At 35.7% G+C, this 16040-nt stretch overlaps 1 protein-coding gene across 3 annotated transcripts in view; it reads left to right on the forward strand.

Annotated features, from left to right (window-relative positions):
• The window catches only part of LOC149421895 (protein-tyrosine sulfotransferase-like), a 399323-nt gene that overhangs the window by 348117 nt on the left and 35166 nt on the right, over window positions 1-16040 (forward strand). For all 3 annotated transcript variants that reach the window (XM_089634138.1, XM_089634137.1, XM_089634139.1), the window contains one exon: window positions 6771-6968. In XM_089634138.1, coding sequence (XP_089490264.1) covers window positions 6819-6968 — 150 coding nt within the window. In that variant the 5' untranslated portion in view covers window positions 6771-6818. The remainder of the gene's footprint in view (window positions 1-6770; window positions 6969-16040) is intronic.

Consider the following 16040-nt stretch of genomic DNA (forward strand, 5'->3'; position numbering starts at 1 on the left):
ACTACGTTTTACAAGGCCAGGATCATACTCACCGCAAAAAAGGAACATTAATGTCAGTGTGAACATAAAATTGAAGATACTGTTATTTTATGATATATCCTTTAGATTAATTCAGGAAACGACGACTGTCAAATGTTAAAAAGAATCCGGCAATAAATTCATGATATCAATTATTATCAGACCTTTCATTGTTTTATTTCCTGCCCATGACCGGCCAGAAAGGCTGGAACCAAAAGAGTTCCACCAAGAAGAGAACCTTCATTGTCAGTATAGTTCATTCTTTCACTATCTTCCACACCCCGAGTATTCAATTACGTATGGATCATCATACATTGAATTATTGCTTCCGAAATAATAAATTGAATTATCGACCACCCGTGCCTAATGCGCAGTTATTACTTGAATTGTGTTTTTTTCATCACCCGGCGGAGTTTCCCTAATAATTTGATACCGTAATAAAAACATCTAGATTCGCTCATAATGTATTAGTATTGTGTCCAGGTTTACGGTTAGCGTTATAAAGGCTACGTATATAATTCAATTTTATCCCGATTAATCTGCTTGGCGACACGGAAAATTGTGTTCATAAATGATTTCTCTTCTCATTTTTGTTACATTTCATTTTTCCCCTTTCCAGTTCTGTTCCCTATCCTTCTCATATAATATACGTATATTAATATAGTGAAGGATGCTTTCACTTTTCCAACTTGAAAGGGTTATTATTAAATGTGAGTATTATTATGTGATTTGAAATCTCTGCGGAATATGCACACTTTGGTTTAGAAATAAAGTCGTATGGGGTATGTTTTGGAACTGATGGGAGTGGGGAGGGTAAGGAGATTGGGTACTTTAATCTACATTCAAACAAACACGGCTTATGTCATGCCAACTATATTTCGATTTTGATTGGTTGTCTTTCACCCAGGCCTACAGAAAACTTGATTTTGACCAATTTTCATTTATTTACTTCAACACACCTGGGGGATTCTATCCTAATATATTCCAAAAACATTGAATATTTAGTTGAAGTCATATCTCAAATATGATAGGCGTCTCCCTAATACTTATCCGATGTATTAACACCCGGTGCGGCGGTCGTAATAATCTCATCCCCTGCGAAGATGAAACGGATGTACTGTCTTGGCGCGTATAATGCGACAAATTGCTCAAATTTAGCACACGCACACCGGGACTAGTTGGATTTAGTTTAGGGCCCGAATTGCGAAAATACTTTCTAAAGATCTCCTACTTGAAGCCTCGGCAAACTGATGAGTTCTTTCTCAGGCCTCTGTCGAGGGAGAATAGTTTAGCGCAGGTATTCATTCAGTCAAGTTTACCCTCGTTTGGTTATACATTAATAAATATAAGTGCCTTTTGTGAAGTCAAATAATTAGTTATAGGTACTTAGATACGGAACTTGTCTGTGTTTTGTTCTTCAATTTCCAACTTAACCAAACCACGAGAACTATAAATACCTAGTATAACTGTGTTAGAGAATTTACTTATCTGCTAAAATTTATTATGGCTATAATTTATGTGGTATCCATTTCATTTATAGTTCGCAAACTGCAGTCGGATATTCAGATTAAAAATATGAAATACGGTGTTTTGTGTTTAGTCTCCTACGGGTATGTCAAACGTAAAACAACGACGGTAATATGTCATTTTTCTGCTTTCCCCACCAACCCTCAGTCGGTTCTCGTAATTCGGCTGCAAGCTTGCGACACAAGTCGTGCGACGAGTATTTACATACAAAGGCGACAATTCCCTTTGAAGGAAAACGCGAATATTACCGGCGTTTTCCTCGGGAATATTCTTTAGGCTTTTGAAACTGTTGTTGGCTTTTTAGTTCCCTCCCCTTCAAACTACCCCGTCATACTACCCGATTACTCTACCCCGTCAACGTGGGGTAGTAACCCAGTGTGGAAATACCGTGCAGCAATACGCCGTGCTCAGCGCTCAAAGCTCAGCGCTCACTGCTCACTCAAACGTTTAGGTACGAAGATGGGTCGAGGATGGAAGGAATTCTTGAAACTTTTGATAGCATTTTAGGGATGACTGAAGTATTCCCTTCAGGCAAAATGTATCTCTTCAAATGCAAACCGTATATTTAGTTAAAAGCATTATTTCCGTTCGTTTTCCTGACATGGACATATGAAAATATTTCTTATTTTGCCTTATAAATGCTTCGCCTTATTCACACATATAAGGGCTAGATATAAGTATATTATTGTTTATAAGAAATCTTTTATCAATTTTATGTTACATACATGGCCTGCCATGTAGTTTTTGTGAAAAACACCAATTTGCGCAACCCGGGGAGAAAATATCGTAATCAACGATTGTAATATCTGTTCTAATTCTGAATTGGTAGAAAACACATATACGCATAAATAAATTCTAAAAATAAATCACTGTCCTGTAATTATAATAATATTTGCCATGTTGTGAAAAATCACCTACCTCAACGACATCGAATGAAATTTGTTTATATCCACTTATTTTTTTCCTAAAAAGTAATTTAAATTCACCTTATTTTAAATTAAGTCAGTTTTTCTTCTTGGCCAGCTTTGGCGAAATTGAATAAGACTGTAAATAATATTTATTGATATTTGTCATTTTATTATTCGCCAAAACTACGCCATTAGTAGTTTCACTGGGTTCATTATAAACACACACCCTTATCCTGTTTATTAAGCTTGACAATGTTTGTATATTTAGGCCGATGTTCACAAAGCCGAACATCGACTTTCGATAAACTTGTGATGAAATACAAATACATAATGCGCCTGGCCGGATTCATTTGAACAATTTTTAAATTGCCGGAATTCTGTGCTTATATTCTTTTATTACTTGACAAAAAGCTTCGAATTCAAAAAAATATATTACTGGCTTGTTCACAATAACTTTTCATTTATTATTATTACGCGCTACTTCTCGCAAACGTAGGAAGAGTTTCTAATTATTCCTATTCTCTCGAAACTTCATTTTCTAATTATCATTATGTTCTTTGGGTTGATTAATTAACTTGGTTTTCCTGGTACCATGGCACGAATCCTACCTCTGCCTGTATCTGAATCCCACAGCTGAAACTATTAATTTTCTAATAAAAATAAAATATTTATTTTGGATAAAACCAATAGTTTTAAATTAATTGATTTACGAACCGGTTTCGCTTTGGTCAAGCATCATCAGGGTACAAATTAAAACTAAACTAGATAAAAAGTGTGTGCTTATATATGCATACAGATGGAGACAACAAGATAACAAACCATTCAGAGGCAATATAATACATTTACATTAGTACAAAGGAATGGAAAAAACCGACATACATGTGGTTAGCAATGGGTTTTAATAATTTTTATTTTTTGGAATAACTTTGGAAGTAAAACCTTAAATTATAATATTTAATTATTGAAGACAATATTACCGATTCCTAATCGAAAATCTGAAACAGAAAAACATCATAATAATACATCGAAAGCGACAAAACTTCAACTGATTAGAAAATTTAAATGTTTGTTGGAATAATTTTGAGTGTTTATTGGAAACAGACCTGATATTACAGAAATACATAATGCATATAACTTTTATACTTTCCTTTTTCTATTATTTACTATAGTTATGTATAGAAATGTAGTTATTTCGCTTCCTGATTACATAATACTTACATATTTTCCTATCTTACATCATCTTAAAGAACATAGAACTTTTCCTATTATAATTTTCTTCCGACTTTATGTCCGGGTTAAATCTTCCCCACAGGAAAAACTAAACCCTTCCACAAACTTTTTCACAAATGATCATTTAGTCAATGTTAAGTGCATTATATATCTAAGCATTATAAATACAAAACAATACAAGATCAACAACACGTCAACTCACCAGAGATCAAATGGGAAAATTATTCACCGACTCCAGATATTTTCATATCAGAGGGTTCGGCTCGGTAGAACTCCTAACTGGACCTATAAATCCTACTGATCCCTCAATATAATTTATTTAAAAAATCTTTCGTAATCCTACTTGTATTTAATATGACGGATTTTTGCATCATTATATGTAAATTTTTTGATAGATCTCTAATACGCCTAAATTTTGAATAAGAGAGCCAGGTATAATGGTACATATTAGCTAGGTATAATATATTGTTCTTATCTTACAATTTATTATTTATTAACGCCCTTTAAGGGGCTCTTACATAGGAATATTTAGTTAATAAAAGCATAATATTATACAGTTCTTTTATCAGAGCAAATCATTTATAAGCCAAAGCAATGCAAATGGAAAAGCTTAACATAACTTTGCTTACTTCCTTTGAACAAAGAAGCTCTGAATTTTTGCTGTAAAGTTAAATAACAAACTCCTATCCGGTATCAAACAAATTAAAACAAAAATAACTACATTAAGTCTAGCACACCTTGGCTTAAAGGATTATCGAAATTAGAACTGAGTAGTATTTTAAAACATCGTCACAGAAGTTACTGAAAAAACCTTATCCAAACCATAAACTTGAGCCATAGAAGTTGCTGAAAATCCTGTATCTGAAACCTAGTTCTCCTTAGCATAGAATCTCCTAGAGAGGATTAAGTCAATTTTCTACATATCTTTTTAAATACGTTTGTTTTGATTTGAATTTAGTTTTCTAGAATGAATGAAATAAATAAATTTATGAATGAAGTGGAATTTGGAAATAAAAATTAACCCACTTCTCTACTTCCGATCGAACCGAAACTTGGCAGATAGAATCGTTGTCTCTGTTATTTTTGTTTATTTGTTCTATTGTTTTTTATACTTTTGTATTTGTTTACATTATAGTATATACAAAACATCGATGAGTACCTAAGTATAATTATTTGTTTGTATTTTGGGGATCAATGGTGAAGGCACGAAATAAAAGGCATGTCGTGAAGTTCACTGTGTTTATTGGTGAGTCAGTGTAGCCGTAACGAGAGTTGACGCTGGACAGAATACACCGGATGCTGACTGTGATGGCAGGTCAAGCGCGGGTCGGTGAGTCGATGCCGGGCGCTGGTGACCGGGACTCGATGAAGGTCAGGCACTGGCGAAGAACGTAGGTCTTCAGGCACTCCAGTGCTGACGAGACGGCCGAAGGTGCGGCGGACCTTGTAGGCGGTTGAACGGGAACGGTGTGACCAGTGAGGATGCTGCGTGTCCTCGTGATGGTCATGATGGCGTGGAAGAAGCGCTGGTCAGAGACGCTGGAACCAGGGTGCTTGTAATCCGAGTGGCGCTTGCCAGGGACGGCGATCTGGACAAGGCGCTAAGATGATGTCCCGATAGAGTCCATGATGGTACGGGCGAAGCCGGGTATATGTCCTTCGCGGAGGGGCGCGGGGCGCACCAGTTGTCACTCGTGAGATTAGTTAAATCGTTGGCGGCAGAATGATGACTGACTGACTGACTGACTCGCTGCGTCGGGCATATTTATACTACACGGCCGACGGTAGCAGTAGGTAGATGGACGGCAACTAAATCCTAGGCACTCGCACAGACTGTATGTTTCAGGAACCTTCAATAGCGCGGCAATTATGCATAGGCCGTAGACTCGAACCTTCTGGCGAGTTCTCGTAATGTGTAAGACCGACTTGCGATATTATTGTTGTCGTTAGACAAGTAGGTCTTGTAGTACGTAGATTACTTTGTTTACGTTGCGGTTTGGACTGCAGGTACATAATTCGGGAGTAGGTACTAAGTAGGTCGAGCGGTTTATTATTAATTAGTTAGATTTTTCTCGACGCTACAGTATATTAATTTATTTATAAATTTTACGCCTTTCGGCTTTTACGTAACATAACTTATAGTATAAGATATAAATTACATTATGAAATTAGAATTAATAAAGAGGCCTTATGAGCGTATAAAACAGCAAAGGATAGAAAATGGAAGTTAAGAATATAATGTGTAAATGACAAAGCAAAATGAGATCCTGTTTAAGTAGTACAATATTGGAATGCCAAAAAATATGTATATTATTATTCATAAAAAATATATTTAATTAACTTAAGATAAAGATGGGATACACAGTAAATGCTCATGTGTAGGAATATAATAATTAATTTATATGTCAAGTTGAAAATATGTCTAGATGAGAATTGTATAAGCAATAAACGGCCCTTATGACAATGTAAATAATGATTAAGAGGAAGCTACAAGCCAAAAATGTGTATATCTTTGATATACCTTATATCGTAGGTAATAGGCATTAAAATCGCTCGACAAGCGGAGTCTAGAAACGTTCGATTTCAAGCAAAAAAACGTTTTTTTTTTAATTTCTAAATAATTTTATAAGAAAACAAAAAAGTTAATCAAGTGAAACTTTCAAAGATAATTTTAACTAGAAAATTGTATTTTTTAAAGTGTTTTTCTTTACGCGTTCGCCGTTCATACATTTCTATTGAAAAAATATTTTCTTTAGTAGTTTGCATTTATATCTTTTATTGAGTAATTTACTATTTTATTTGTATTCTACTCAAGCGAAGGATAGGAAAACCTTCAATTTAATTAAAGCATATTTTTTGTTTTAATAATGTACACCAATTCGTTATAAAGATGAATCTAAATAGTGATTTGGCATTAAGCTTCGCCTTAATAGGAAGTAATTGGTTTACCGTATTATATTGATTTTACAATGCAATTATCTTATAAATATCTGTTTGATTTGTAATCATGACAAAAAAGATCTGATCCTTCCTGACGACTTGTTTACGAATTGTTAATATTTATTTATTGTTTGTTATTGTTCTCAGGGTGGGGAAGGGTGGTGGCGAAGGCGTGCGCGCCTCGCGCACGCGTTGATGCGGCGGGTGTGCAGGATGCGTGGAGCACCCGGGCGCCGGCTGGCGGCAGCCGCTGCGCTCTTCCTCATAGTCGGCCTGGCCCTGCTCTACAGGACCGGCAGGCTCTGCACAGAGGACTCCGCGGACCCTCTCATGGCCACGCAAGAGGTACGTTATTTGATATACGAGTACAACTCCTATGTTACGTATGTTATTATTCAAAATACTAATTTCGATTGTGCCTCTGTCTGTAACTCCATTTCAACGAACTCTAGAGCTTTTTCTTTCAATAAGTTTTTTTTTTGTTTATTCATTTTATTGAAATCGACAGTTTACATTTCATCAGTTTGTACATAAGTATTATATAGTAAAATAAAACCAATTATGGATTTCCTCATTTATTTTCAAAATCTTAAATGTATTTGTTTGTAGCCATTATATAATATTTTTAACAGAAAATTATTTAAATTGATGTTTTCAAAATTGGAACTGATTTGTTGAGAATTCAGACTATCCCCATTGGATGAGACTCGAAGCGAAAAAAATGGTTCCACTTTTTTACGTCCAATTAGTTGAATTTGACCTCCAGCCCTCTAACTTCTAATGACCGGAAAATACCGAATCCGAAAATATGTTATAGGTAATAGTGTAACACGTTTCGACGAGATATAATTCGCAATTTCGACTATAACTACCCTGTGATTTTCAACGGGTCTGCGCTAGTTTTCAATAAAACGAAGATGGTTTACATAGTTCCCGTGAGTACTCAGGCCACGGGCCCATTGTTCTATCTCCCATTTTACCTCATTCCTTTAACAATAGTCTGGTCTTCAAGTTCACCAGGGTTGTCATTGTATTTAGCTGGTAGCTTCCTATGTAGCTGAACTTGTTCCCATCAAGCAGGGACATTCGCACCATAGGTAATTGGAGTCCCTTCTTCCTCTTCACATTTCCTGCACCTACACACGAAACAGGGAGATTGTCCGTTTTGAGTAATTACCAGGATTGTCTAGGTGCCGTCCGTTTATAAGTTCTTCGGATTGTCTCATTGCGGGTGCCCTCTCCCATTCCTACTAGTGCTAGCCAAATGCCAATACCAACACCAGTACCAATACGAAACGTCGATACAAATACCTATACCAATACCAAATGCCAATACAAATACCAATACCAAACGCCAATACCAATACCAATGCCAAATGCCAATACCCATCTTTCAATATGTAGTTTGGTGGGGCAAACTGCCACTCTTACCCAATAGCTATAGTAGGAAAATAAATAAATATTCCCTTTCCTCTCATCATCGTGACTATTGGAGGTAACACACATTTTAGTACTATAAATATTGCTAAATTACTGTATATTTCGCAAGAATCTCATATTTTTTCACATTGATTACCAAATCAATTATGCCGAATCAATCAATCCAATCGACACAATCATCCCAAAAAAACTTCACAACAGCCAAGTGGATTTACCTTTTTATACGTTGGTGAGAATCGAACTTCTAATAATTGCAAACCCAGCAATCACCACCCATACACCAGGGTATTGAAAAAAAAACTAACCATCTCTATTTCATGAAACTTCGAGAAAACAAAGGAGTTTTTTTAATAGACTCCAATCGATTTTATCAATCTATGCCAACGGACTCGTTTAAATTCAATGGTGTGTGTTTATGTCAATTTTATTGAGTTATCCATTCCGAATAAAAATAACTGATATCGAAACAGGATTAACTATCTACGGTGGGTTGATAGAAAATATATGATTAATTGTAGTCTTGGGATCTGTTACAACGTTACAACCATTTCGAACATAAACGGCCATCAATTTCGCACATTTCACTGAACACAGAAATTGCTTAGTAAGGTATTCTCACTTCGCTTGCAGGTAACATTATTAAAGTGAAATTTCCAAACTCAATCAGCTGCATTAGTTAACGAGGAGCTTGTCATCATACTTCAATATTCATTCAATCTCGCATTTAACGTTTTTCCTGCATGTTTTATATCTCGTGTGTACTCGTATTTGACTGCCTCTATAAACCACTCGGCCGTAAGGGAATCTCGAAAGAAATAAATTCTGTTAACTATCCTATCTTGTTTACGACCTGTTCTATCTGATTGCTCGTCACCCCTTTGGTTGTGATTAATATTTTCGTACAAGCGTTATGTGTGTACATAAATAATAAATTAACCTTTGGTAACCGTAATTTGGAGGTGTTTCCGGGATTCGACCGACATCTGTGACCAAAACGGATTAATGTTGTTATAAATACAAGGAGCTAATGTCCCGTAGATGTGGTGGTTGTGTGTTGTTTCACATATTGTTTATAAGGATGTGGGAATGTATATTTCTCCGTAGGCTGTACCATCTTCTGATCTGATTAGAGTTCTGTCACGTGCCCACCCCGCCCCCACCCCCACCACCTTCCCACCACCTTCCCACCACTTCGCGACTGAGACGCCATATTTCCTACCCATTTTCAGACAACCATAATATTTACGTTCACTTATACGATATTTTCTTTTACGCTACATCAAATTTCCTTCACCTGTTTTCTTCTGTCATTTTGTTTTATTTTTGCGCAGATAAATGGTAAAATGTGACAGCCTCTTAACTTCTCTTCCGTTGCCCCTTTGATTTCTGTGTTTTTATTTGACATTTTGACAGTTTCTCGCATTTCGTAAAACCCATATCACGGGCCGTATTTACATGACATTTTACGTTCTCTCCCTTTGAAGTTACGTGAATACATTCATTCTGTTGATTTTAAACAAACCAGCTATTTTATTATTTAAACATGTTTTTTGCCTCAGTTAATAGAGGCGAACTTGAAATGTAATGCTATGTACACACGTATATTCATGCTCGACGGTTTGGCTGGATCGAAAATGTTGACTTGGAGCCATGCTTGTCGTTGCGTCCACGCGCTATATCAGCTCGACACAAGACACCTTATGCTACCAGAGGCGGTCCCTGCCTTAGTGCATTTGTGCACTGCACTGCCAAACATCGATATACGTTAGAAATGTAAATTCGTATATCCACTCACGAAGAATTCACGCCAGATCATTATAATATTCTTACCAATCAAAGTTTGTACTAGACTCCCGCGCATGCGAAAAACAGTGTAATATATCAACCCGTGCATTTTCGGCTTTGCCCGAGACATGCCATGTACCTTCTATAGGCACTGTCTCTAGAGGTCGGAACCGTGAAATGAGCGAGACAGGTAGAGACCCATAACGGCTGTTGATGTGTTAGAGCAGTGGAGATAGAAGCTGGTCGGTGCATTATCGGCGCATGCGCCGAAACATCCTGATATATATCAAAAACCTTAAACATGCGTAAAACATTTGGAATGCATTAGTTAGGATTGACAGATTTCGAACTAATTATCAATGTTATAATATTCTAGCGTTACCGGCGCGATCTACATATTTGCAAACTTGACAGTATTCATTATTGGCGATTGACGCGACGTTTTAACGGTTTTTACGAGTTTCGCTCTGCAAAAAGCTTTTTAAAAATGAGTGCTAATGAAAACATTGCGGTTAACATTGATTTTATCAAAAGTAACCGAAGTTCATTTAATCCCAACAAACTAGAGATGATTTTGCGAATGCTGACGGAGCAATATCAATTTTACAATTATTTTAGTGTAACTTGGTGGAGTGTTTTAGTGAAATAGTGAAACTGTTAAAAATAATTTGTACTATTCCGATGACAACTGTCGAGTGCGAAAGGTGTTTTTCTACGTTGAAACGTGTAAAAAATTTTTGAGGAATACTATGTCCCAAGATCGTCTCGATGCTTTATCAATGATGAGCATCGAAAAAAGTTTGATCTCGTCTATACCAGACTTTAATAATCTTGTAATTGAAGAATTTTCTCAAATGAAAGAGCGACGAATGGATTTTCTCTACAAATGAATTATTTGTACTGGGTATCTAGTTCCCTTTAAATCACTTTATTTTCCTATTTTACATGTTACCATAATTTGTGAAATGCACTGCTGGAAAATTCTGTCACGAGCCGCCTCTGTATGCTACGTATACATACGCGAACTGCCCAACTGAACCTCAACTGATGGGAAAGGAATGAAGTAACCGCAAATGGCGCCAAACGCCGCTTGCAGTTGCTTCGTTCCTTTCCCGTACTTCGAGGCTCGGTTCGCGTTTCGGTTCGCAAATGTATACGTACCAATAGATATACCACTAAGACGCTCAGTCAAATCGTAAATTTCTGTGGAACATCGAGCAAGAATCTTTTTCGCATCAAACAAAAAAGCATCGAGCGAGACGATACACACGTTGAGACATGTTCGAATGAGCGTAAAACCTTCGAGCATAAACGAGCGTGGGTCCTGACGTTTACAGAGTATTTATTTCGTTTGTTTTGTCGGCTCATTATTGATAATTTCTCAAAATGGGGATCTAGCCTTTTGACGCCGCGCCGAGAGTTTAAAAGTTTGTCGGTTTGTCATTTCAACCGCGCGATCATTGATCGGAAGTGCGGTGAAAACTTTTTTAGTCCATGAACTTCGACAAAAGATCAAATGAGTGAAATATCGGCTTAGTGTCTACTTACCGAGGCGACAAAAGCTTTGAAGTGCTTTTCCAGGGGTACGCCGAGCGAATACGACAATGTATGCTCGACAGAAATACGACTCCATAAGTGACCTGCAGCCTTTTCCATTCACGTTGATAGTTCACTATATACATATATTATGTTGATAAACATAAATCTTTGGCATTTAGTGATTCCGCCGCCATCGGTCAATGCATTGCTCTTCTACTCTGCTCCTTCCGCGCTCGTTTAGCACAACCCTATTAAATCCATCGCGTTCCTAACAATTGAATGGGAGTGAGCGGGTGTTAATTCAGTTGTTCGAGTTTATCGCTGAAATGAGATCGTCGGCAAAAAGATCCTTCCCGAAAAGCTTTGAACTCCATTGCGGAATACGTGGTATTGTTAACCGGGGTGCTTCAAACTCTAGTATAATTATTATCGCGATGCTTTTGTGGTATTCTTCAAGTCGCTGAAGTTTAATCCTTCCGACTTTCGTGCAAGATCTCATTTGTTTGCTCTCGGAATCCGTTTTTCTATTTTCGTAATGGCCCTTGTGAAGAACGATTATTAGAAATTCACAGAATCAACAGCTTTATTTTATTATCATCACTTTATTTTTATCTTACCATTCTCAGTATTTATTGTGTGCCGTCAGTATTCCTTTGCCATGTATAAATGATATATTATGCTTATCTAAAAGGTTAAAAGTAAATTGCAAAATTTGGTAGAAATATACTTTTTTTCTGATTAGGATGTTTCACAGAATTTGAACTATTCATCAAATTTCAAAAGTTTAAATTCAAGTTCTGTGAAATCATTTATCATTTCATCGTGGGACGGTTGTTTCACAATACTCGGATAGTAACATATCTTGAATAGGACTTACCCGGAACTTGAATGATAACTTCCAAATTTACTTGAGTAGAAAAGTACTTGGATAGCAGGAGAACATGAATAGGACATTCGCAGAACTTGAATATTATCTTTAAAATTTGTTGAATTTAAACAACCCGTCATAAGTGTTTACATCAAAGCAATGATTATTTATTATTTTCTTGTTTTTTTCTGTCATTACGGTCCGCTTGATTGAGATTACTATGAAGATCACTTTTATAGATATTAATTTAACTATCCCTATACCTGACTGAAGTGTATTCCTGTATATGTATGTACACGATTTGCCTCCGTAGTTTGACGTAGGTGTCGTATATTGGCCTGTATGAATATACTCTCTAGTTAATCCTTAACACGCTGTGCCTCCGTAGTTTGATGTAGGTGTCGCAGATTGGCCTGATTTAATGATTATGTCCTATTAAAATAGTCAAGTTGTGTCAGCTGTTTGTTACGCGAGGGATGATTGGCAGTTTGCTAACTGTACTATTCTCCCCGGGGTCTGTGATGTGATTATCTCCGGATTCGTGTCACACCCCCACTTATTACCGCACCCATTTAGGTCCACTGTATTATTATAAGGAAATTCCATATTCGGAAATCTAATTTCCTTGTTAAAGCTACCCAGTACCTACCGCCCACCCAAAATCCACATTGCTAGCTAATACTCGCAGTTTCCTCGCTTGAAATATTTTGTTGGTTTGATTGATGGTTGATTAACTAATCAAAAGTATTCCTTTGGTGTAGACAGCACTCAATTAAAATTAATTATGGTGGTCTTAGAAACACTTGTTTTATTAAATACATTCATTTAAATTAAATCTTTAAATATTTATTTTACTCTTCATTTTATATCTTGTATTTTTCAGTACACAATTTCGTTAAAAATAATTACCAACGAAATCTAAAATCTGTACGTACTTCTCGAGACAGTTTAGTTTAAATGCTTCTTTAGTTGAAATTTCAAACGAATTGCATATATTAAAAGAATTACATATATTAAAAGAATTACATATATTAAAAGAATTACATATATTAAAAGAATTTATATTTTTGGCCAGTTATCTGCACTAGCTACACTAAAATTAAACGCAAAAAAACATCTTAAATTAAGATGTTTTACCAGCTCTTGGAGGATTTGAGTTGGCACCATAATTTTTGTTCCTTATTTCTAAGACAATAAGGCACCATTTAAGGAACAACAAAAAAACCCGAATTTACAACATGAATCAAACCTTACAAATAATAAATTTACAACAACTTCAATAAAAAAACAGGAAAAAATACATTCAGCGTTTTGTATCTATTTGTTTTTATTGAGCCAGATTATGAGATTATAGAAACGTCACCTTTTAAAACGTATTCAACGTACAATTCGTATACTCCTTTTGAAGCTACTTTTATGTGAAACAGTGTCGTTTAGTTAATAACATTCCCTGCTTTATTGTTCATCTCCTGGTCTAACGGCTTGGTTGAAGAAGCGTAACGAACGGCATAACGCGAAGCTGCAGATACAAACCAATCCCAAATAGAGAACATACGAGGGTGGAATTATGTACCTAACTCGGAAAACTACCCGGAACCTTTAAGTGAGCCTTATTCCGGATGACAAGGAAATGGAATTTGCTTTATGCCTTACTTTCTTTAGAACGCCGAAGGCTCGAGCGCTGTCGTAAATGTGAAAAAATAAATAATTTACGACAAAATCTGACACCTTTGTGATGCGATTTTTCCCACATATGTGCCTCGGTATGATCTCAATTTTTTTTTCGCTTCTATAATATTCTTTTTATGGCATATTTATACCGCCGGTTTGTTTTTATACACATCGTAATTCCATAACTATATAGCTTGAACCCTGCGGAACCACTTCGGACGAAATCCCAATAGTAACCGTTGTTTCGGGAAGAATGGCGACGTTAAATTATAGCAGGGTCTTGAATTTTTATGGGCATATTTCGTTTAAATTCAAGTGCAGATTTTCCCGCAGAGAATGAAATGAAATTCTCGTATTTTAACGGCGGAGAGGTAGGCTGTCTTCTTTAGTGTCGTTTTATTCATTCTCTAGTGTAATAATTCATTATAAGCAATGTAACAAAACCCCTTCAATAACCAGTGTATTATTTACGTATTAGCATCACGTCTTCCATCATGCAAAATCCATTCTCTCCACTCCTACTGTACTTATAATAAACTGTGTTGAGTTAGGATAATTTAGGTTGGCATATTATATTGGCTGTCAGCGTCAGCTTATTAGCATCTATATTCCCGATTATTTGTTACACAACTTTGCACTTTGATTAATGAAACTAATTTAATATTTAGTAACTGTTCATTGTATACAGTTATCCTACCGGCCACACTGGTTGGTGTGAATAGGCCATATCTCTTTCTAAAAAAAACTTCTGAAATATCGGACTGAATTTCTTCAGTTCTGTACCGCTGCTGATATCAATTTAGCTATAGATTTTTCTTGCCATTGCTTTCGATTTGATTTATTGACAATAAAAATATTATGTGATTTTGAATATAATGGATAAATTTGACTCCAACATTTCTTCTTTTTAGGTAGCTAATATTATCATAACTCACTGTAATTGTTATATATACATCGTACAATATAATATATCAATTAATATGGTACAAGTAAATAATATCTATTTATTTAAAAAATATTTAAGTAAGACCAGCTGTCCAGTTAAACCCGAGAATATTTCTGTACTAACTGGGTAATTAAATTAGTTTTTAAGAACGCAATGTAACATAATACTAATTTGTACCTTTTCTTTATAATATCTTATATAATATATATATATACGGCTGATTGGGTTTACACCATTCACCGAGAATTGCTCAAATAAAATCCTAAACAAAAAAAATGAAAAAATTGCATATTTATTTTGGAATGACCCACCAATAAAAAGGCACAATATTCATGTATATAATATAATATTGATAGAACTATATTGTAACATTTGAGTATATTAAATAATATATTCGCATAATTTTTTTTCAAAATTATTGTGTTTTATTAGAACCAGCGTATTTTTTCGAATATTAAGGACGGATTGTTTCATAGAATTTGAACAATTCATCAAATTTCAATGTTGATTTTCAAGTTTTGTTATTATATCGTTATTGGTCAGTTGATTCACAAAACTGAAATAGTGATAGACCTTGAATAGAACCTCCACAGAACTTGAAAATGAACCCGTCCTTGGTCAATGTGTGATGTATATTTTGATTGTGAGACCTGCCGGGCGCCGTCATCGTCTTTAGAAAATTCCAAACATCCTGGAACCCAGACGAAAGCACAATTCAATAAATTATTTTGTTATTTCGGTGACGACACTAACGCCAAATTGAGCAAACGCTATGTGAAATAGGAAATAAGCAAATGATATCTCAATTATATTGATTTTTTATGGGGAATTTAATAATATCTACCTTTTTGGTGCGCTTTTCAAGGACTGAAGTTCTGATTCCAACGTCATTATCCTCTTTTCATACAGGACTCTACGCCTCTGAGATTTATTGAGGTGTTCTTCCATCGTCTTGATCTGTTCTGCAAGAATCTCGTTATCCCTGTGTTTACTCGCCACGAGGGCGTGCAGTTTCCGCACTTCTTCAACTTTCGCTGCGATAAATGTATTAGCCTGAAAAGATACATATCGCATTCAGTCTGATTGCTATCACTTTATATGATGTCAATAATTCCTCGGAGTACTTGTTGTAAGGTCTTTGTATATGTAGGTCTATGTAGGTGTAGAT

Source organism: Hesperophylax consimilis, chromosome 8 (genome assembly GCF_061612785.1).
Source record: "Hesperophylax consimilis isolate HC1 chromosome 8, BYU_Hcon_1.0, whole genome shotgun sequence".
Lineage (NCBI taxonomy): Eukaryota > Metazoa > Arthropoda > Insecta > Trichoptera > Limnephilidae > Hesperophylax > Hesperophylax consimilis.